A 23,117-nucleotide genomic window follows, 5' to 3' on the forward strand; every position below is an offset into this window, starting at 1 on the left:
GGTACGATATAGAAATGATACAAAAACGAAATAGACTGTGTGAGAGAAAAGCAGAGACATATATATACATGTACAATGTACATACCCGTACAAAGTCTGTCATTCAAGAGAATTTGCCCTTTTATTGATGATTCTAATAAAATTGCACATTTTTTTCACCTTTTAATTTTGTTGCATATTTATAAGTGATTGAAAACTTGTATATACATGTAGTACAATCAGAAATGTACTTACATTTGCGATCTATTTTAATTCCCCTGTCGTTTTTTTAACATGTACATCCATTTTTACACTTACCTGAAACATATAAGATCCTTAACATTTGTTATTTTCTTAGTTTTTTAAGTCACTCATAAAACCTTAATTTCCGTTGTATTATTTTAATTTAATTAAATACACACAGTGATGTTTCATATCAGTGATTCCTGTTCGACTAGTGAATTCATTTTCGATAGGACCGAAGCTTTTCATCGCGGATTAGGATGTTTACAAAAGTTGTTGGAAAATCGTATCACCGCGATCGTTTTATAGTCTAAAATGTCGTATAAAATGTATTAAAAAGAATGCGAGGGCGTATAGAAAAAAAAACAGCCGTTGCAGTAGTTGGGGCTGAATTCATGGTAGTAGAATTGAACTCCTGATCTGGTGTTTGGTATGATTATCCTTCTAGTGCGACCTTTGTTATTGAATCTTCATTTCTGTTATTCAAGATGAGTTCAATATAACTGCAGTGCATTCGAGGTAGACTACAAATTACGACCAACTGCAGTCATTGCCGATTCCAACTTACGTTTTTTACCAAAATGAAGGAAAACTTCTCATCTTAAATGTCGTGTCGTGAATATCATTTAATCAAATAAGCCGTCTCTTATTTGGACGAAATGACACGAAACTTGTAATTGTTTTGTCTAACTAGACTTAGAACAAAACTGGATTTCTTTGTCTTAAAAATAGAACCATAAACGAAAATATTCTAAATTAATTTTCATACCAAAAACTAAAATTGATTACATTTTATACTTTGCCTCTTTGTATTGCTGTTGTTGTGTTTGGTTTTATTTCTGTTTTTCTTTTCTCTTCTCCTCTTTCAATGAAGATTTAAATGTCGTGACAGACAAAACTAATGATTTAATTTGTAACTGTATGGCATAAAGTAGCATGTCTGTCATGAAAATGTCGATTTAAGAAACACGATTTGATCTATTAACTGGTTTTGTACAAAGGAAAGCGTGAGTGAAGCAATAACACCAAGAAAGTACAACATATGGTAATTGTGGTATTTAATGAACAGTACGATGTATTTCCAGTTGACAAATCTGCGAAGGGAACACTGAATCGACATACAATGTACTTAGAAAAAAAAACGGTTGTTATACCAATAAATACTAGTTTTATCTGTTGTTTCGAATACTGAAACAGAACTACTACACTTACGTCTAAAAAGAAATGCGATTGATGTATGATTTCTCTAATTACAAAAACAATATTTAAGAAAAATATTTTTACGATTTTAGGGCAATTAATGCAGAATTATTCGTGATGGTGAGTCAAACGCGTTTCTTCTGCACAATGTCGGGAATGATTGTGGTTTAAAGAAGTAGTAAAATGATTCCTCTCTGTCATATTTATAATCCTGTAGTTCTGTTTAGGTAAGCAAGAACAAAATATTGAGATGAATGTCTTTCTAAACTGCTTGCTCATACTGCAATATAAAACAAAGTTTATAGCATTATTACACAGTGCAAATAATTCATGCAGATCTCCAATGTTATCGTAAACTCGTTCCATCCATTCTGCGGGGAAAAATACAATCATAAGAGTCATTATTCCTTGAGGCAACTCAACAAGGAGAAATAAAATCACCACTGCTAACAACATACCCGTCGTTCTGTTGTGTTCATGATGTCGGCGAGCGTCAAGGTCATGACCTTGACTTAACAACAGTTTCCGTTTTTTGTACGCCTGGTGCATGGCATATATGAGAGAAAAGGTAAGGACGGTTAAAAGAACACATGGGATCAACTTCGAAAATATTGCTTGAATGTAAGTATTAATAGTAAATATTACGTCTGTTTGAGAGATCATTTCAACAGAGTATATTGGAGGACATGTCATGTTTGGCGCCTTTGTTTGATCTACCACCTTTTTGTCTAGGTAATTTGTACAATAATTTGGTATACATATAACTGCAATAATTACATATATTAAACCAACAGTCAGTTTTGCTCTCATCACTGTACACAGAACTTTGCCTTTGGTTGGGAACCATATGTATAAAAAACGAAATGTCGCTAAGGCAACGGTTAACCATATGCCAATATTGTGACAAACCAATGCAAAACTAGCATGAAATTCTATGTATTTTACTTTTTTCCTGCTGTATGAGTGTAAATAATCTAGTTCCGGGTCTTTTAGTATATAAACTTCAATTGCAAATATTAGATAATCCAGCATTTTTAAGTTATCCGCGACTGCCAACCATGTTAATAAAACGTTTATCGAAGTTATCATATTCTTCCTTGTCAATACTACGATATTTGCCGCGTTAAGAATTATTCCACATACACATATCACTGTACTGATGTATCCATGTACCCGCACATATTTCATCCTGAAAGACACAAGAGGATCCTCCGTATCCGGTACTCTCACATTTTCGTATAGACCAAAATCGCAGTCATTGTATTTATTCGTCGCCATTTTGAAGGCACTCTTCTGTATTTGATAAGGTAATCCAATAATAAGATCTGAAAAAAAATCAGATTGTCATAAATAGTACAAAGGATTAATTACCAAAATATTTCATCAGTTAAAATTGTAAGAATGCAACAAATACAAGCAATGGTGAAGCACTTTTGTGATAACTATCAAAACGTTAATAATGTTACCAATATAATAATGCCATAAGATTTGTATGTATGGATTGTAACTGTATACGTCTTTTATCAAGGTGACTTCTATCGTCTAAGACACGATTCATAAATAAGTAATAATCTCCCAACTTGATCAGATACGAAATGTTATCTTTTAAGAAACTAAAACCGTAAGTCTACTCTTAATTAGCATCCTTCAAACTCTATACCATGATGCCAAACGTTTATCTAAACGGTTTTATTTAACGGGTAAAAAGTTTAACTACTGTTGGTGATCTATTTCTATGACGTTAAAGTTCGAATCACTATTCAGAATCGGTCCGGTATCAAGGAAACATTCCGCAGTGACTTAGTGTATATTCCGTTTAATTCCAGTATGGAATGGAAAACAATATCAGTTGATTTGACATTTATTAAGAATGATTTTTTTTTTCAATCAAATGCTACATACGTCAGCTTTCAGTCATATGATCGAAAATCTGAAAATTGAATCTTACGATTAGTGAAACAACATGTACATGTACTAATGTTTTTAGTTACCCTTCTCCGTGATACCAACAAGAGACCTGCCATTGAAATATGTTTGGAGAAATTAAACTAAAGCATAAAATCAACGCTGCTGTGTTATGTTATTTCTGGTCTTCAAACGAATTAATTTGACCTGCTTATTGATCTGAAGTTCGCTGACGATCTGAAGTCATCTGGAAAATGTTACAGACAAAAGAAAACACACAAACACACACACGCCTTTAGATAATTAATTATCAATTAGAGAATTTAGTAGTTAAATATATACATCATATTAAATGCCAACATCATGAGTTTGAATTCCATTGATATTAAACACGAAAAAAGCATTCTAAAGACCGCATGTACCTGGGCAGAGATTTTTTATATTCTTATTGATGATGTTAAACAAACCAGTAACTACCTTTGGCTTGCTGGAAGCCTTTGTTTTTTGTTTTGTTTTATTTTTGTTTTTTACTGAGATTGACGCAGAGCTTCAAGTAGCGTGACCTTTTCACAGAATTTTTGTTAATTGATGATGCCATCTGAATTCTGAATGAATTGAAATTTGCCAAAATATAACGAATTCCATTTTTAAATTCAGTTGCTCACAGTCCTATTTTACTTTACATCACATATGAACATAAAACCAAAAAGAAAATTAATTTAACATCTATCTTTGTCATTGACGTAATAGTACATATATTATCAAAACACAGCATGTAACATCTTCTACCAATCCGAACTCCTCAGCCTTTCTAGTTACACAAAAGAAAAAAAATCGGAGGCACTAAGAGAAAGACTCTGTCCGGAATTTGACTGATCCGATTTTCAAATCATAGTTTTACTTTTTGAATTTTTTACCATTACTTTTTTCCTGGCTCCTCGCTTTTCGCCAAAATTCTGGACAGAATTATTGTTCCTTACTTCTAGTGATATCTAAGAAAATTTTGTTATCGCCACTTGTAGATAGAACTACTTTTAGTCGCGTATGACTACAATGCCGGCAAATTTTCCAAGAAGAAATTCTCCTTTCTGCATCCGAGGTTATTTTTAGTGCAGCGGAAATGGACGAGTATTCTGATTTTATTTTCTACATGACAATAGAATTGAATTACAAGTATCTCTCATGGTCAGTGTAGGAAATAAATCACGGCCACCCATTTTATCCTTGTTTTACCACGGGCTGCCCGCAGTAAAACAATGATAAAATGAAGTTTCCGTGATTTATTTCGATTTTAATAGGACTAGTTTCTTCATATTTTTGGATAGACGCAGCCTATGAGCTGAACGAAATGTTGGTTATGCGTTTATCACTTTAGTGCAATGGTTGTGGTCTAAAGGATTTTGAAGCACATCATATTAGAATATTCAGTCAACATAAACTGTATAATTTGAAATAAAATTGGTTACAACTGCAAACCTGATTAAACGATAGCATAATCTTATTGTACTAGAAACATATTTTACATGTACCGTCTAGAAACATCCGTCAGTCACTTCATTTGAAAATACAATGATTAACGGAATTGATTCTCAATTAAATGATTTTTTTCAACGTTATTATTAACCGATAATAAATGTATTAAGTACGAGTGTTACATGTAAATTTATAATGAACTGTAGGAGAAAGAAAATGACTGTGTCAGAATCTAAAGAATCTTGAAACTTTTTTCACCTCACTCCACTGGCTGAGGCGTCGAAGCAAGCCTTAGAGAACACTGGCTAAATAAGTATGTATGAAGGAAAATATTGGCGGAAAAGTACCAAATTTCCAACGTATTTAAAAAATTAATTTGTTCCTATACTTGAAGTCCCCTCTGACTTGTCGCTGTGTTTCTTCTCTCTTTAATTACAGTACTTCTGGTCATGTCGAGTCCTTGTCAGATTGTATTCTATATCATCTGATCGTTGGTACGGAATCGTATTGGCAATCTCAAAAAATGTGTCAATAAACGGTCCAATTCCGTATCCAACGATCACGAGGCACTCGAATGCATTTCCTCTGCATAAAAAATATGTTATCAATATATACGTTGCATTTACTAGCCATTCTGTATTGTTATTGTTTATGCATTGCAGCCTGTTAAATGTGTTGCACATTTTAGAGATTTCAACTAAATTGACGAACGAACGGACGTACCGATAGTGATCGGCTGTTTTATCAAGTGGCGATGATCATAATTATAGTTAGAAATAATCCACAAATTATAGTTTAACTGTTTTTTATTTCCTTGAAAATAAAAATAAAAAAAATTATTGTGTCTTTACAAACTCGGCGTTTTATTAATTAGACTTAAAATCAAGTTTGAATTTCATACGTACCTTTCGTTACGAAGGTACGAATCCATAGGAAAATGAAAAGGGAGAAAACTTTGTTAATTTGTCGCCTATTATTTTTTTCTGCTGTATTTAATTTTCTTACATTTTTTCAATATTTCTTATATATCATGAAATTACCAGAATGGATAAATGAACTTTTAGTATTATGAATTTCGTAAACTGTAAATTATTTTTTCTTTACAAACTATTTGCAAAAGTTACACATCATAAAACATTATTTTGTTCGGAAAGAATTTTGAAAACAAGGATTTTGAAGCATTTTCGGACAAACATGTAGGCAGCTAGGCCTTTAGACAAACAGACGTGTACATGTATAAGTTACAGAAAACATAGCATTTGAAAAGGAAACGAATCTCCAGAGAGAAAATGGTGTAACAAAAAGCGCCATGAAATCAAATGACAAAGAATATTTTGTACATTTGAAAATGTCATGGATTATTCATTTGATTTTGCGAGAGATCTTTGCTACAGCTAGTAACTTGTTTACATGGCAGTACTTCAAATTTTTATTTTGGTTGTTTGAAAAAGCATAAACAATATCAGTATCATGAATAAATTCAAGTCTTTTGTTTAAATGTAAACTCTAAACCATACACGTGTTTCCATGTATTTTCTCTTAAGATTAAAGGTACATAGATATACCATAAACACACGATTATTTTCAATACAATATATCACGTGGCATTTTAGATTCTGCATATGATCGATAAAATATATCCCGTGCTTCATAAAAATTGTGATTAATTTCATAAATTGATTACAAAACCTTTTAAAATAAGACACTTATCCAACTCTTCTCTTCAATATTTTAAGGTTAAGAAAATTATTTAAGTATATAAAACACAGACAAGCTTGTATGCATGCAGACGATATTCGGGTTGAGCATTCGAGCGCTATAGACTATAACAGAAATTAGCTTGACTTATTATCTATTCCAAAAAAAAATGTATCTTCAATCTAAATTTACTATCGCATGGTACCGGGGCTTGGCAACCAATTTTATCGCAAAAGTTTGCTAATTTCATGCAAATTTAGGACAAAAACGAGTATTCAATACAGGTATAATAACCTGTGACACCCCCTTTTCTCCGATCCATTCATTTTTAAAATCTCTGGATGTTCCTCCGCTGTGGTATTAATATGCTTATCGGAAGTACTGCACTAAAATTTGATATTTGTATAAAATAACGATTTTCCTAAGCAACGAAAATTGTTACTCCACCAAATAAAACATTTCACAGTATCCTATCACTAGTTTCTTATCTTATGACTAGAAACGATTAGAATATATCCAACCGAGGATGCACAACCATTTTACAAAGTGACGATGGCAACAAAATAGACTTTCATGGAATGTGTATATGCCTTTACGTGAGTAATTTTAATGGATCAGTTTATGAACGGTCATGTGTTAGTCTTCCTTAAAGAAGCCCATTTCCTTTACTCAAGGTTACATTTCCTTTATAGCAGTCTAACATCACATCACTGTCGCCTTATCATTAAACATACATAAAGTTGTTTTTATTGCTCTTTGTGGAATTTACGGTGCTATAGTATGTACCTGCTAAGAATGTCCTCGTTATTTAGTACCTTTTCATTGGAAGTTTGATAGAATATCTAGTCATCTATTTGCGACAAATTGAGACTAATCTAAGCTTTTGTTTTATCCATCTGTATTGATTGTCTTCGGAAGTTGGATGTTATTTCTCTTCAAGACATCATACATATTAATTCAGGATATAAATTCTGCTTCGTCGTACAGAAATATTTTTCAATATCGCAAACCATTTTCTCTTCAAACTTCTATCTTTCAATAAAGGCATGGTTGCTCATGCAGATTTTATAATTCCAACCTTTTTTTTCAAATTACTAATTTGAATTTATCCCTAAAATGTTTTGCAGTTGTTACTTTAAACACAAATCACATTTTTAAAAAATTATGACCACAATAAATCTATACTACATTAATCAGAAAGCTTGACATTTTCCTTGGATTGTAAATCCACTGGAACAAACTTTTATCTATACATGTTATGTATGCTAAAGAGGATTATTGCCTTCTTTATATCTTCGATGAAACTTAAGACACATCTACGTACATATTAAGCGGAACAAAAACCTTGATTTTATTAAATTATTCTGAACTCGTTTGTAAAAAAGAAATCAATACAATCTGGGAGTGTAACGTTGAGAAGAAATCCAACTTTTGTCATCAAATACCTCGATTTTCACTTACTTTCACTCAGAAATACTAAATTTCAATACTGAAGCGTGTTCGGAGAGTATAAGTCCTTCACCCCAAAGAACTTGAGATAAAGAATACTACAGACAATGTGAAGTCATCCTCATATCTTGACCTACACTTGGAGATCGATGGTTAAGGAAAACTACTGACCAAACTATACGACAAACGTGATGACTTTTTCATTCAATATTGTCAACTTTCCTTTCATCTGGGGGCAACATCCCTTCAGCACCTGCGTATGGAGATTTCATATCACAACTCATACGTTATACCAGGGCTTGCCGTAACTACGCAGACTGTTTGTATCGTGCTAGACCTTACAATTAAACTCTGGAACATGATTAAGTTGCTACAAGATTGAAGTTATCACAATATAAGTTTTATGGTCGTCATCATGAACTGGTGGATCATTACGGTGTATACATAGGCACCGTGAAAACTGATTTCTTCAACGTTTCATAGTTTTCTTGCCTCTTTCGTCTACCCCGGACTTGACTTTTTATGAGCAACTCGGCGGATGTTCCTAGAAAAGCAGAGGACGCACCTGATCAATGCTCCCAGTTTTTAGTGGAGTTCGAGTTGCTCATTTACATGTGTTTGTCTGTTTTCCATGTCTACTCTTTGTCCCCGGATAACATTCTTTTGATTTCCGCTAGAATCTTGGTTGAAATTTTCCTTGATTACTCTTATCTTATACAAAATGAAAGGATTGCAGCCACCAACGGCCAAATCGGCCTTAATCAAGATTTTATTGAATTTCAAATTAAATCAGCTCGAAGAAGCTTTATCCTTGTCGAGTTTCTTGGCAATCAAAATTAAAAAAAAAATATTCGATTAGCCATTTTTAAAGTTACACAGTCTCTGAGTAGATGTATCAGCTCGTCTCTCCGTCATGAAATAATTTTCTTAATAATTATGTATGTCCTAATTGAATTAAATTGAACTCAAACACATCGATACTCTAATTCTGGATTTTGGAATGGGGATGTCAAAGGTAATTTTAAAGGCCACTTCAACAAAACACAGATTTTAGGATAAAAAAAGTAAGTTTAAGCCATCATAATCAATTTACTGCGAGGGATACAAATGTTTACACTCCTTTCCTTGGTTTAAGCGAAAAAGTAAGAATTTAGATCCAATATGAAGCCGTTATATTGAAGTTTTAAAGATCCAATTTTCCCATTTCGTGGCTCCACCATGTTAAAGTTCACCCGAAAATATCAAAATATGTAGAACTGAAAAAATACCGACCAAAAAGCCGATCTCCTATCTATAGCGGCTGACACTAATGGCCACTAATTTAGGAAGTTCTACGGTCACCACAGCGACCTGACTGACAGAGGTGAAGTATTATGATCATAATTCTTCGGTTGAATTTAATGAACTCGGCAGTTTATTTGACAAGTTAAAGATCATTTGCAGTCAACACATTTTACATGTGAAATCAAATTGCGTACAAGGACAATATTTGCAGCTCAAGGCTTGAATTCTACGTCAAATGTCAAAACTTCAACGGTATTCCCCGTGGCCTGACTGACCAATGTATATAAATTCTCCTTCAGTCTGGTGGGGATTTCAATATTTCTCCACTCTAAATAGTTAAATCTAAAATCTGTCAAGAGTGGAGAAATCCTTTAATCCTCGAATCCCCGAACGCATTGAAGGAGAATCTCCAATCATCTTAAATTAAATTATGAAACTCATAAAAAAAGTCATAAGTTTTGATATGAGTTATTCGTATGAGTTATTGCATGATTTTTTGGTTTGGGAGTTTTTTAATCTGGTTCCTAATCTGGTTCCCTGGTCAACATCATAAGCGCCCCAAAGACTAAAATGTACCTCTAAAAATATGATACACATATCTTTGTGTGTTTTTGCTGGCATGAGAACGGGAAGTTTACATGAAAAGATGAAATGAACGGTTAGCATTGAATTTCTATAATATTACCCAGCTTCCGACTCAAACACAGGGGCTCGTTACAGTTGACTGTATAGGTCATATACATTATCCGAGCCCGGGCTGATAGCTATATATAGCTATTGCCGGTAGTTTAATCTGGTATAAGGTAATCATTTGTTTTGATTGAAAATATTGGGGTCATTACAGTTACGAAAGAGTAATCATATCAAGGGAACCAAGTTTCTAGCGGAAATCACCCGATTTTAAAGCATATCGTATTCGTGCCATTTCGGATGTTGAAGTAAGCCAAAATCAGTGGCAGACAATATTAGACAACTTGCGAATTTGAAGACTTTAGTTTTTATTTTAAGTATTAGAGACACCATTTGGATCGCTGTCGAATTAATGATTGTGACAAATAAAATGAAACTTAAAAGTAAACGAATTTATTCTTCAAACGGCACTACCCGAAATCACACTATATGACGTGAAACACGCTGGAGAGCTTCTGATTTTATGCTTCAAACGAACCAGACACCAATCCTTTTCATTATATCGTTGGCACATGGTTCTGAATTTTTAAAATTAATATTATAACAGACTTCGCCTATGCAAAAATGTATCAATAGAACGAGTTAATATCATTAATAAATGAAGATGTAAATAAATGTACTTTATAATGTTTGTTGTACTTTAAAAAATTAAACTTTTTTTTAAATTGTACACCAATACTGCTACACATCTCTTTCTAACATTTGTTAAGTTCACACGATGATAAATTTCTAGGACACGAGTCCTATTGAATTATGATTACTTGGGCCCAATCACTTAATTCATGCTTATGAATTTTCATTTCATATCCCTAACACATCAAACATTACATAACAGCATATAAAGATGTCAAATAATCAGAAAGATGCATTAGAAACTCTGCTGAAGTTACAAAATTTAGTTATTGACCACCAATGTCGACGACATGGAGTAAACGAGGCCCATTTGATGCTATTGTTGTAAATTAATAATCAACTGTTATATCGTGATTGATCCTTATGGCCTCGTTAATCAATAAATGTTATGAAATGAATATCGTGAATAATTCAAAATTGTAATGACTTTGTATGATATCTAGAGAAAAGTGATGATTTACCGATAGCTCTTCCTAATGTTCCTATTTACATGTAAATGATGGAGCATATCAAGTGTGAATTTCAATTACGAGTTAGTCTCATTTTTTTCAGCGCCAGATCTACGACTGGTTTTTATGACTATAAATGAAATGATAGCAAATTAAATAGAATCTGTTTTCATGACTATTAAGTAATACACGATCACAGTGTGATGAAAAATAACTGATATAAACCGATGTAGTTTAATGAATGCATTATAATAAGAGAAAATAAAGATTAAAAAAAAACAAATACTTTAAGAACATGAAACTAACCAACCGCTTTGTTTAGCAAAATGGGAACCGAAGTGCTCGAAAGGAAATTATGGATTTTATATTGACTTCCTGCTAAAATTATATTTATGCACCGTTTCAAATTTTCGACTTACATAACCAACTTATGGACAGTTAATGCGTACTTAATATTTGCGAAAACCTCATAATTCAATTTCCACATACATTTTAGTTTATATCCGAGTCATAGTAGGAAGAATGTAAAAAACAAAACAAAAACAAAACTTAATATTATGGTTTGGATTTTCTTATTAATTTCGGAACGTGGACGCCACTGACAATCTTACTTGCCAGACCTATATCAACAAATCAGATGGCTTGTTACAAATCAAATTAAAGTATTGTCGCATTACCGTAATAAACATTAAACAAGAACAAGAGTTGTACAATTTTGTCATACTCCAACACATAAACTAAGACTGTATATACGGCACAATCTTATTACTTTCAGCCCTAAGGAAATGTCATGACAGATTTGTAGAACTGTTAAGTATAACATCATTGTCTTCCTATGTTACGGAAATGTCAAGTGGAGTGTCAACAAAATCTCTTTTAGACAGAATAACTTGCATCACATCATCATGACGGGGACATTTTTTTTTTAATAGCTTTATATTAAATGTAATAACATATATTGTGTTCAACTTCATATTTGATTAATATGATTTGTTACTTAAATTTCAGATTGTCAACAGTTCTTATCAAGCAATTATCATACGCAAAGTGACTAAGTTCTACTGTATATCTTCCATGTTAACCTGCTATTTCTTAATTTAAGATTTTTCATCACTCATTTTCGGTTTTACTTGGGATTCCATATCTCAGTGCAACAGAATGGTAAAGGCCTTATGTGCTCACGCGTACAATGTAGTTGTAAAAAAAACTAAAAACTTTAAAGCACAGTGGTATTCAGGTTATTATTTATCTTTGTCGTCTACATTTGGATGCAGTACCTTACGCGAGAAAACCTCGCAAAGATGAAATACAGTACGATTTTTTAAAAATCTTTTTTTTAGTCAAAAATGCATAAAATCTTTATCAATTTTGTCATTGGCATGGTTTTATTCGTACAAATTTTTATCAAGTTTGAACAAAACAATGCAACTTGTGATTCGGTGTGTCTTCGTAATTCTGATGATCTAACGCTTTCCATGCAAAAGTCAGACAGAATCTATGGTATGAGTTGCACTGGGTAAACTTCATATATCCCATATGCAAGTCAGAAAGTATTAAGTTCGTTTTGAATCGACAATGATGGCTCAGAAGACGATTTTAAAGTTTCCCTAGCACAGCAACGAAATTTTGTTCAAATTAAAGAGTTATCTCCCTTTGTTCAATTAATTACAATGCTGTCTATGTAATTTTCATTTCTCCTTAATTATTGCAGTTAATCCAAAACCAACATTCAACTTTGAGAAAGTGATATGAAGCGAGTAAAAAAATGAAAACAAAATTTGTCATGTGCAACCCACTGCCTGGTTTTTGCACCAACATCCTCTTACATGGAAACAAAAAAAAAATACTACCTATTCCATGAACACATCATTAATGTCTTGTTAACATAATACATATTGTTATGCTCGATTTTCCCCGCCTCGTGTGTCCTTTGTTAGATAAATGCGTTTCGAATGTCTGGATAAATTGTTTTTTTCCTAATAGTATTTGAAAACAGTCATTATAATATATCCCTATCAGAATCAGCTTAGAGAAAAAAAAACAATATGAGCAAAAGTATACTAGACTTAGTTTAGAAATGTCGATCTTGTACTAAGTTTTAAAAATGTTTTGATTATTACTCATTGTGGGTTAGACAATGCTAAGGACAATTTTTGTAAAGTAGCTAACCAAATTCCACAATAGTACTTATGTGATAATTATACATAGGTCCACGAGAATTGTCTTATTGTACTAAAACACTCATTTTGTGTTTGTTTGCTTGCTTTTAATTAATTTACCTATTAACTAACCAGTCGAAAATGCAAACTTATATTATATAAACATAATTCATTGCTCTTATTTTTTGATGATGTAACAATTGAAAAAAAAAAAATCTGTTTTCTTTTTATTCTTGTATGAATTGTATAACTATAATAAATGTTAAAACTGTATAAAGTTTACGCGTTTTTGTCCACAGAAGCATTGAATTTAAGGCGACTATTTAAGAAAGTAGCCTTAAAGTAATATTGATATTTATCGCTTTTTTTCAAAAATAAGAAACGGACATCTTGGATACTACGATTTAAAAAGTGTAAGACATAATCTATTTATTGAATACGAACTTAACAATCCAAGGAGTTGCAATGATTACAAAATGCGAAATCAGAATGATAAAATAAATCATTTCTTTTTTGCACGAGAAAAAAAGTATAAAAACAGTGGTAAGAATCGAAATACGTATCATTAAAATGCTTTATTACAAGCAATTTAGGTATATAGAAAACTTTGCCATCTACGTAGAAAATAAAATTCTTGCACTCTAAAGAGGAAAAACGACCTCGATCTGCAATAATTACTGTCAGCCATTTGAAACGATAATTATACCGAGTAATTGGTAAATTAACGATAAGAAACCGAAATTTGTCTCATTTGTCTTTCATCGTTGACTGATATTGTCACTGATTGATTGTTTGATTTGTAAGTTCTTGTGAAAGTGTGACTGATTAGTCGTTCTTTAACACACAGAATAAAACTTAAATTAACCGTTTGAGCAAATTCATTTATGTGTCGCTGGTTAATACTAATGTTATATAAAAAAAGAATAAAAAATATACACCATGCGCCAACGTATATGGTAAGTTTCCCTAAGTTATCTGAACAAGTGAAATCCAGAAAAAAATCTTTTCGTACCATTTTGACGAAAATAGTTCTTAATCCGACCCATGGACTCAATATATGGCAATGTATTTCAAATAGAGGACAATCGTTATCTATAAATTCTGCAAAATGTACCTATTTATAAACTGTTTTGGTCTATAAAAAGTAGGATCATACGCAGAAAGGATATTTAAAAAAATATTATTGATTTCCTTCCAAGAAACATTTAATGTATCGTTTTTGAGTAACTCGTTTTGTTTATAAAAACCTTTCATAAGTGCTTTATGCCGTAGGATGACTCAGTCAATTTCCGTCAATCAACATTCGTGCATAAAACAACTACTTACTGTTAAACCATCAGTGAGGTTTAGTGCTGTTTGATTGGATTGGATATTGTATTGGACATTACAAAACTATTGCTAGTTAGAACGTCTGAAATTTTTTAGCTACTTTTGACTTCATAGGCAACATATCATTAATCCTAATATAAGAAACGATAACATATATTTTCACTGTATGAAACGTAATAAAATGTAAATATTCTTTAAAAAAAGTTTTCTTTTTCTGATTATATGCCAAACAATAAGTCATGTAACTTTCCTGTACGTTAGGCTCGGTTATAGGCAAAACGTTTTCAAGTCGCTATTATTGTTAGCGTCTTATTGCACTCCTAATTACAGTTCGCATAATTATATATTACCGTCATAGCTTCATAGTTCTAGCTTCATACGAGATCAAAATGTACTTCTTAAATATACACAAATGTTCTACGTGTGATTTTTGATTGTATGAGAACGGATAGTTTACATTAAAAGATGAAATGTTCGGTTAGCACTGAACAGTACTCAGTTTCTAATTATGACACAGGGGCTCGTTACAATTGACGATATAGGTCATATACATTATCAGGGCCCGATATATAGAGCCATTGCCAGATGTTTAATGTAATCTGGTTCCCTGGTCAATTTCATAAGTGACCCAAAGATCAAAGAGAAACTTGTGGAACGAAAACATTACCCAAACTTCCCGGAAACCAGGTGTTTTGATTTGCATTCGGGTCATCGCGGTTACGAAAGAGTTATTCGTGCTATTTCGGATGTTGAAAGCGAGCCAAAATCAGTTGCATAGAATATTTGATGATTAGCAACTTTGAAGACTTCAGTCTTTGATTTTTTCTTCAACAGCGCCAGTTATTCCGGATTTTACATCTCAACAAGAGATGACAGTTTCGTTGACATAGTACTTAGGTAACAGACGAGGTATCACATATAAAAAAATGCTTTGAATGATCAATACATTACAAATGAACTTCGCAAAATTTCGAATATATTTTTCTTTGAAAAATACTACTAGCAAATGCGAGGCCTGAAATGTACACTTATCGGTAATTACGATGTGACACGACGATAAAGCAGGTTCATGTTATGAAAAGATCGGGATAACAACCCGGCCCCTTCAAAGTACCTAGTGACACCACAGAGTGGATTATAAAAAAATAAACTGAGAGGCTGTTGACCCCATAATAATTAACAGTAATAGATAAATGATTTAATCTGTAAAAGGATTGAAATTATCGGGAACATTTTTTCGGATGAAAGCTGTGCTGAATTTAGCCATGAACTCTTTACGTAGAATGGCTCGCCCTACATTAAAACCTGATAAAGGTAATACTAGAATATGTGAATTTTCTATTTTTTAATAAGCATCGCAAGGACGGGAAGTATTGCTGTAAACAAAGAGGTAAAAGGTTAATTGCTCTTATGTGATTTTTAAATCACTCTTTGAAACTCAAATCTACATAAAAAAATCACAAACCATTCAGGCCACTACTTAATCAGTGTAAGGTAAGGGTTTATAACAAAACTTTTGCTGTGGCAAGACAGAAAAAACAAACACACTTAAAGTTATCCGTTCAAATTAGATATATTTACAACAAAAAGAACTTCCCGAGAAATCACTTGTGAACAAAAATATTTTTGGTCTTCTGAGTCTCGTTCTAGTTTCATTTTTTACCGGAATTTCTGATGAATTGAAATCCGAAGACCGGTCTGCATTTTATTGTTTACATCTGGGATCTCGGAACGCTGTATTACAATGCAAAATATTCTATTTTACGCTTCTTTCTTAACACCTTTATCATGTGGAAATAGATAGTTGTCATTTTTATTGGTATATTTACGCGAAAATATGTTTTGCTTTTATATACTGAACCCAAAACTCTGAAAATGACAAATCTCTATGCATTTGAATGATAAACTAAGACACATATTCGTGAAACCATGAAGTCACATGACGAGACATACAAACCCTATAGGTATAAATATAGTAAATATTCATGACGTCACAAGGACCGCTCTTGGCTCATGAACCTTGAACAGTGATACTTAAAATTGCTTGATTTCTAAAGTTTTATTCACAAGTGGCATCACTTGAAATATGGGTTTGCATTGAAAGCAATTGGAGTGTTTTTACTGAATTTTTCCTATAGATTACCTATTGCCTTTAAAAGTTTTTTTGTTAAAAAAATATCACGTTTGCAAACGTGAAGTTTTCAAATTTAAGTGTACGATCCCATAGAGAAACCAAAGATAAAAAGGTTAATAGTGCTTTTGCGTTCCTATCATTATATGCTGGTATGCAGCATATGTATGTTATTATTGCAATATGTGCCATTTTCCATTTTGTTATTAACACAATGCAGGTCTGGGTGTCAAAAGAATAGGCCTGCAGCAGCGCTAAGCTTGTCATAAAATGCGACTAAATAGTGCTCAGAATCTTAGCCAGGGGCTAGGGCGCTCTGCCCACAGAGCAACTTGGTTGTGTGCCCCAGGAATGGGGTACCCCTGGCGTGTTACATGCTGGGGTTGTCAAGCTATAAACCGGAAAACCTGACCGCAAACCATAGTGGTGCACCGTGTTGGGAAAGATGCCACGTTCCTCGCACGTTAAAGAATCCTACTTTGGTATTCTCCCGGTGTAGGAATCATAGGGCTCCGCCACAGGAGGCTAAATTGCCCGACCCTACCCACCTCTCCCTATTTCCAGTGGCAATCCAAATTTGCCGACCCTATTATCCTTGTGTCCCATCCCTTTATTTTCATTTCATCATCATTTCATGTTCATTTTATCATCCATTTCATGTTCATCGCCAAAATATAGCTGAAATATTGCTGCTCGGGTGTTAAACCCCAACAATCAATTAATCATGTTATTAACAAATTTATGTACACTATCAAATAACAAAGATAATGACTAATTTCCCATACGTCAAAACATCATATGATGTTTAATGCTGACAAACATGTATTGCTTATAATGCAGTACTTGATCTATTTAATGACAAATATATCAGATTTCAATATTTTAACAAACATCATGATTCAGTTGGAGTGGACAAGATAAATTATTGTACAAAATTAACATGTATTTGCAATAGATTAAATATTCTTTTGCTAAAATTACAATGATATGACGTCCAATCATTGGATATCTACATAATTGAGAATTTAACAAAAAATTATGAGACATAACATGATCAATATAACATAAACTCCCAGTGTTTCATAACCATATTCTGATTTTATTACCCGGGTTGTACAAAAATGATTATTACATACTATAATGTTTCTTGTTTTACTGAAGGTAATTTCCCGGTCCACATATTGTGTTCTCTCTAAAGCGATTATACGACTCGCATAAGACTAATCACATTTTTTTCTTTCAGAGTGGTAAACAAAAAGAGGATAATGTGATAAGGAACGCATGCAAGTATTTATAGTAGCAACTTTAAGTGTAACATTCAAGCGAACAAAGAATGGCAACAAATCGGGAAAAACGAACATGGCAATAAGTGACAACAAATACGTCAAAATCCAAAACAAAGTGAAGATTGATTGATTGATTGATTTTGGGGTTTAACGCCCGAGCAGCAATATTTCCGCTATACTCCGGCGGTGAACATGAAGTGGATGATAAAATGAACATGAAATGATGAAGAAATCATAAATGGGATGTGACACAAGGATAATGGGGTCCAAAAATTGTGATTGCCACTGGAAATAGGGAGAGGTGGGTAGGGTCGGGCAATTTAGCCTCCTGTGGCGGAGCGCAAAGGTTCCTACTCCTATCGGAACAGAAAAAGTAGACCGAAAAAACGAAGACGTTGCAGTATCCGATTCTGTATCAGAAATTTATAATAACACTATGAGATTTTGTGGTTTAAATTGGACGATTACATAATTGAACACAAATGAAAAACGTACTACTGCACAACAGGCGAGCCAAAAACTAAACACTAATGAAATATGCAATGAAATGATTCTAAAATTGTTGAATTCTTTTTGTGAAAGCAATTCGTTTAATTTTCGTCGAAATTGAGACATGTTTTATTTACGAATGCTAATAGTTAAATTTAGATAACAATAAAAAAAATATATATATTACATGGTAGTGAATTATGTGAATAAATAACGCAAGAGTTACATACAACCGTGCCATTTATTTCATACCCACGAGAATTTAATCGTCACAGGATGCAAACATGACGACAATACAGTTGCAATATACCTGCACTTTACATTTGGCATATTTTTATTACGGTCGTGTGTGTTTTAATACGAAATTAAATTACTTATGATACCATTTCAATGAAACACTGCTAAAATGATCAAACGCATTTTGTTTATTGGCCGGTGTTCAGAAACATTACTGTTCATGCATACAAGAAAAAAGCCAACGCCTCCTCACAGGGCATGTATTAGGCTAAATCAGACCATTGCTCTGCATACAGTATGTATATGCAACCACGACGTTACGAATTTATCATCTTTCGGAAATTCTGGATTAAGGAAATTTTCATCCAACCAAGATTGTTGTTAATCAATTTTACATTTTGATAAGAATTTGTAAACTAGTCCTGTCAAATAATAGCATTTATTTACAGACTTCGTATAAAAAATTCATCCTTTGTACAGATTCAATCTCAAATTTTCGGAAGTGTTTCCAAACTATTTTTTTTGTGGCAAATACGAATCAGCTTGAGTGGTAAAAGTACATTCGTTGGATGTCAAAATATAATAAAAGTTTTTGCATATAAATTATTGGGCTATATACTTTATTCGATTTATGATTAATTGAAATGCATACAAGATGTAATGTGTATAGTACTTCAAAAGCTGTCCATGCAATGTTTTTTTTTGTAATACAACATGTTTAGCCTGGCTTGAAGACTAATATGACAGATATTAGTATAGGATCATGAAATTCATCTTTATAAAGATTCTTCCTAAAGATTTAAGATAATCTGTGTAGTCAAATTATCATTTAAAAGTCCAGTAAATGGGTTTAAAATGACTGACAAGTATTAAAATTATTAACGAACTACTGAATATAGCTTGCAGCTACAAAAGAATCTTCACTATTTAATGTAAGAATCTTAACATGCTTAACACACGCAGCATATGTTAAGCCACGACATAGAGAGTAAACTCTTCAATACTGATCAACCACTTCTAAAAGCCATATTTTCTGAGCTATGTACATGATTTCACAAACTTGAATCACACTTTAGACAGACCGTATATAATTTAGTATGTTCCCAAAAGGAAGTATTACAAACAAGTTAGTGACAGGCTTAATGTTTTGATCTACTTAAAAAATTTCGGTCACTAAACAAAAAATAGAAATAATCTATCTCTACTATTTCTACATCATAGTTCCATAAACTTATCGTTTTTTGTTTTTTTTTTTTTTTGTTTTTTTTTTTGTTTTTTTTTTGTTTTTGTTTTTATTGTTTTGTGTATTGATTTTGCATTTACTTCGATCTTTTCACCAAGTTATCAGGAAGATTCCTGATATACAAGAAACAAAGTGGCTTATTCGAAACATAATGGTACATTTATTAGATGATAAAAAGGTATAAATTCTTCTCGATAGTATTTTTGAAGCAAACATGACTGCATCTTATCAGCAACAACAAAGTTTTCTTGGATTTACTACTCAACAGGTGCCTAATTCCCAACGTTTTATGTTTTATATTTTTTAACATTTACACTGAAAATATAAATCTGAAATCTGTTACGTTTGAGTAAGGTTAACACGAGAATTCATGATGTCTTTTAGGTGAAATTTGAAATTATGCATTTTCTCAGCCTTAACAAACGTTAGAAACAAAAATACTTCAAAACTACTACGGTTTACGCCGTATGATCAAATCTTTTTAATGTACAAAAAACTAAATAAATCACTTACATTTTCCAAATTTGCTTCTGCTGTATCTAAATGCCGTAACTAAGTTGTATTTATTGCAAGAAGTCATTATATACGTTCATTTAGGAGGATTACCGAACGTAGCTAACATTAATGAAATAAATGACAAAGCTTAATTATCCTACCTTATACAAGCTTTATATTCCAGCAGCTGTCTTCATTATCACTCCAATGTAAAGAATAAAAAGCAATCAGTTTGTGGTACTTGTTGATAGCCGCTTTATTGGTGTTTATTCTGATAGATTCTACTTGCTAACGAATGACTTCTATCACGAACTATGAGCGGTCTGCTGTATTGGACATATGGCTACTTCATGGATTACACTAATCTACTCGTCAATGACAAACATCGTGATAATTTCTCTATATATTAAATGGGTCCCATTAACAGCTGCCATCGGTGTATTGATTCTAACAGATCACTTCAATTATTTCTTGTAACGAAACAATTGAATATTGAACAAATTGCGATAGTTAGAAAATTGGAGAATTAAAACGCTTTCAACCCCGTTAAATCAGGAGTCATTTGCTGTATAGATTTTTTAATAAAATGTTCCAGATATCACAGCAGAACTTGTTATACATGGACGGTTGTTCATTAGTAGTTTAGCGAAGATCATAGATATTAAATGATATTTGACGATTCAAGCAGAAAACAAACATTAGAACAATGACTTTAATAGTTTATACATGTACTTAAGCGATGTATATGAGTCCACGGTAGAAGATTGTAACTGTCACTACAGCGGCGAGGCAATAACGAAATCTTCACAGCTTGCAGCCTCAGCGGAGAACGGTGCATTCAACTCTAGTTTGGAATTTTTCTATCAATAAGAGCATTTCAATATCGCTCCTCCTGGGCAATGAACAACTTACTTTTTTAAATTAAAATTTCCTGCTTTATTGTGTGTATCACAATTCTACTGCCATTACCCATTCAGTGTAGAATCGCATAGGAAAACTAAGTGTCTTGATTCCCTAGACATTTGTTTTACAACTTAAAGACAATTTGAATTGACATTCTATCAATCATGTGAAATTCAACGATAAGAAGTCTATGTTTTGAAAAGTTAATATATAATCGAATTTTATTTAAAATTTTGAATGCAGTGGGTGCTAATCATTTATTGTATGTGATTTTTTTTCTATAATTGCTCAGAAAAAAACTAAGGATGCATGTAGGAAAGAACATCTCACTTTAGAATGGTAACAACACGAACATTTAATGCATTGAAATATAATCGTTGTGAGCTTCCAAATATAACTTATGTCCAGAATGATTACAGATGAATAAAAAGTATTTTAGTTCATTACTTTTATTCTAAACCTTTACCTTAACTTATGTACGATTATTTCAAAATTTTACTGAAGTTGTATTTTCCATCAGGAAGTGTAAAATTGTGTCGATCCAAGCCTACATGCTTCTTTATCTTATTCATATCAATGTATTGATTTTCTACATCCAATAAACATTAACTATGGGATTACCTATGTTGTCCATGATAACCATCGACTCCCTTGAGCTTACGACGGAAAATTCCTTGACCTATTTAAAAGAGAAAAATACGACCAGATTGCTGAATCGGTTTTATTTATACAACATTTGAACGAACTATTTGTCCTTTCTTAAGTGATGTTGTTTCATCATTTTCCAATAGTTCAATTATATTCGTGTATACGTTTGATCATATGGTCAGATGTGGTTGTAAATAAAACCCTGAAACGCCATGTTAAACCTGTTTATAGTCCAACTACATGTATAAACACATTAAACCTGTTTATACGTTTATTAAACATCGACAAAAGGAAACTATCAGATACATTAAAACCAAGAAGTTATCAAAGCATGAAAACAAAGACGATCTACATATTCAAACAAATAAAGAACTAGTAACAAGAACTTCCTACAAACCAGGATTGAAATCAGTAGCACTGGAAGGTTAAGTATGTCCGGCTTTGTCAGCGGCACCCGTCATAAACACGTGAGTAAAATCCGGTAGGCATCAAGTAATAAGGTTTGTAGATTCGTTAAGACGTAAAAAATATCCGAAGGTATTTTGTGTCAACTGTGAGAAATAAATTTCACATCAGTTGATCAAATTGTGATAACAACCATTAAACTCCTGTATTAATGATATTAACAAAAGCTGCTTACACCCCTATCTAAGAAACTTATTCGACAAGATCCTCACACTACTGAGAAAGTCAGTATTCAAACCACATGTAGGCAACATGTGACACGTATATACTCCAATGTGGACATGTTGGCATATTGCCACTTATAAAGAGGAAGTTTGAATTTGGAAAGTTAAAATCATCACATTTGTCATGAAATTCTTCTACATGTGTTATTTATGCTTAGCATAAGTTCTAGGTGCAAAAAAAGAAAAATGCATAGCTGTTTTCGATTTAGTTTGAAGTTCATTATGACAGATCAGTTGATATAAGAATTATTCATTCATATCACAGAAACGAAAATGAATGGAGGACTAGTCGCGTCTGTTTTTTTCTGTAGTAGCCTTAGTTAAAACATAGCTTTATACTAATATTGAGACAGGTGAAACAAAAATAGCTCAGTTTGATCCCATGAAAAAACAAATTATTTTTCTGTTCATTCGGATTACTTATTTACTATAGCACGATTGATTGCAAATTCTAAATCTACAGGGACTCATTTAAGGTTATGAGATCAATTGAACAGGTCTAGGA

General features: G+C 32.6%; 1 protein-coding gene across 2 annotated transcripts; it reads right to left on the reverse strand.

Annotated features, from left to right (window-relative positions):
• Positions 1-1,263: 1,263 nt before the first annotated feature.
• On the reverse strand, positions 1,264-22,600 carry LOC148621879 (G protein-coupled receptor dmsr-1-like). Of its 2 annotated transcripts, none has more exons than XM_088576675.1 (3): positions 22,321-22,600; positions 20,534-21,954; positions 1,264-2,747 (listed from the first exon to the last, which is right to left on the reverse strand). In XM_088576675.1, the coding sequence occupies exon 3, from the start codon at positions 2,698-2,700 to the stop codon at positions 1,531-1,533; it is 1,170 nt and encodes a 389-aa protein (XP_088432801.1). In that variant the 5' UTR covers positions 2,701-2,747; positions 20,534-21,954; positions 22,321-22,600; the 3' UTR covers positions 1,264-1,530. The 2 variants fall into 2 exon arrangements, with proteins under 2 accessions (XP_088432801.1, XP_088432802.1); XM_088576676.1 differs by having other exon boundaries at positions 1,264-3,352.
• Between the last annotated feature and the right edge of the window lie 517 nt (positions 22,601-23,117).

This window comes from Perna viridis, chromosome 3 (genome assembly GCF_037379345.1).
Source record: "Perna viridis isolate PV_CMFRI_1.1 ecotype Kerala chromosome 3, ASM3737934v1, whole genome shotgun sequence".
Taxonomy (NCBI): Eukaryota; Metazoa; Mollusca; class Bivalvia; order Mytilida; family Mytilidae; genus Perna; species Perna viridis.

Coding starts and splice junctions, on each gene's coding strand:
- LOC148621879 (XM_088576675.1), bottom strand. CDS start 2,700: ATGGCGACGAATAAATACAATGACTGCGATTTTGGTCTATACGAAAAT.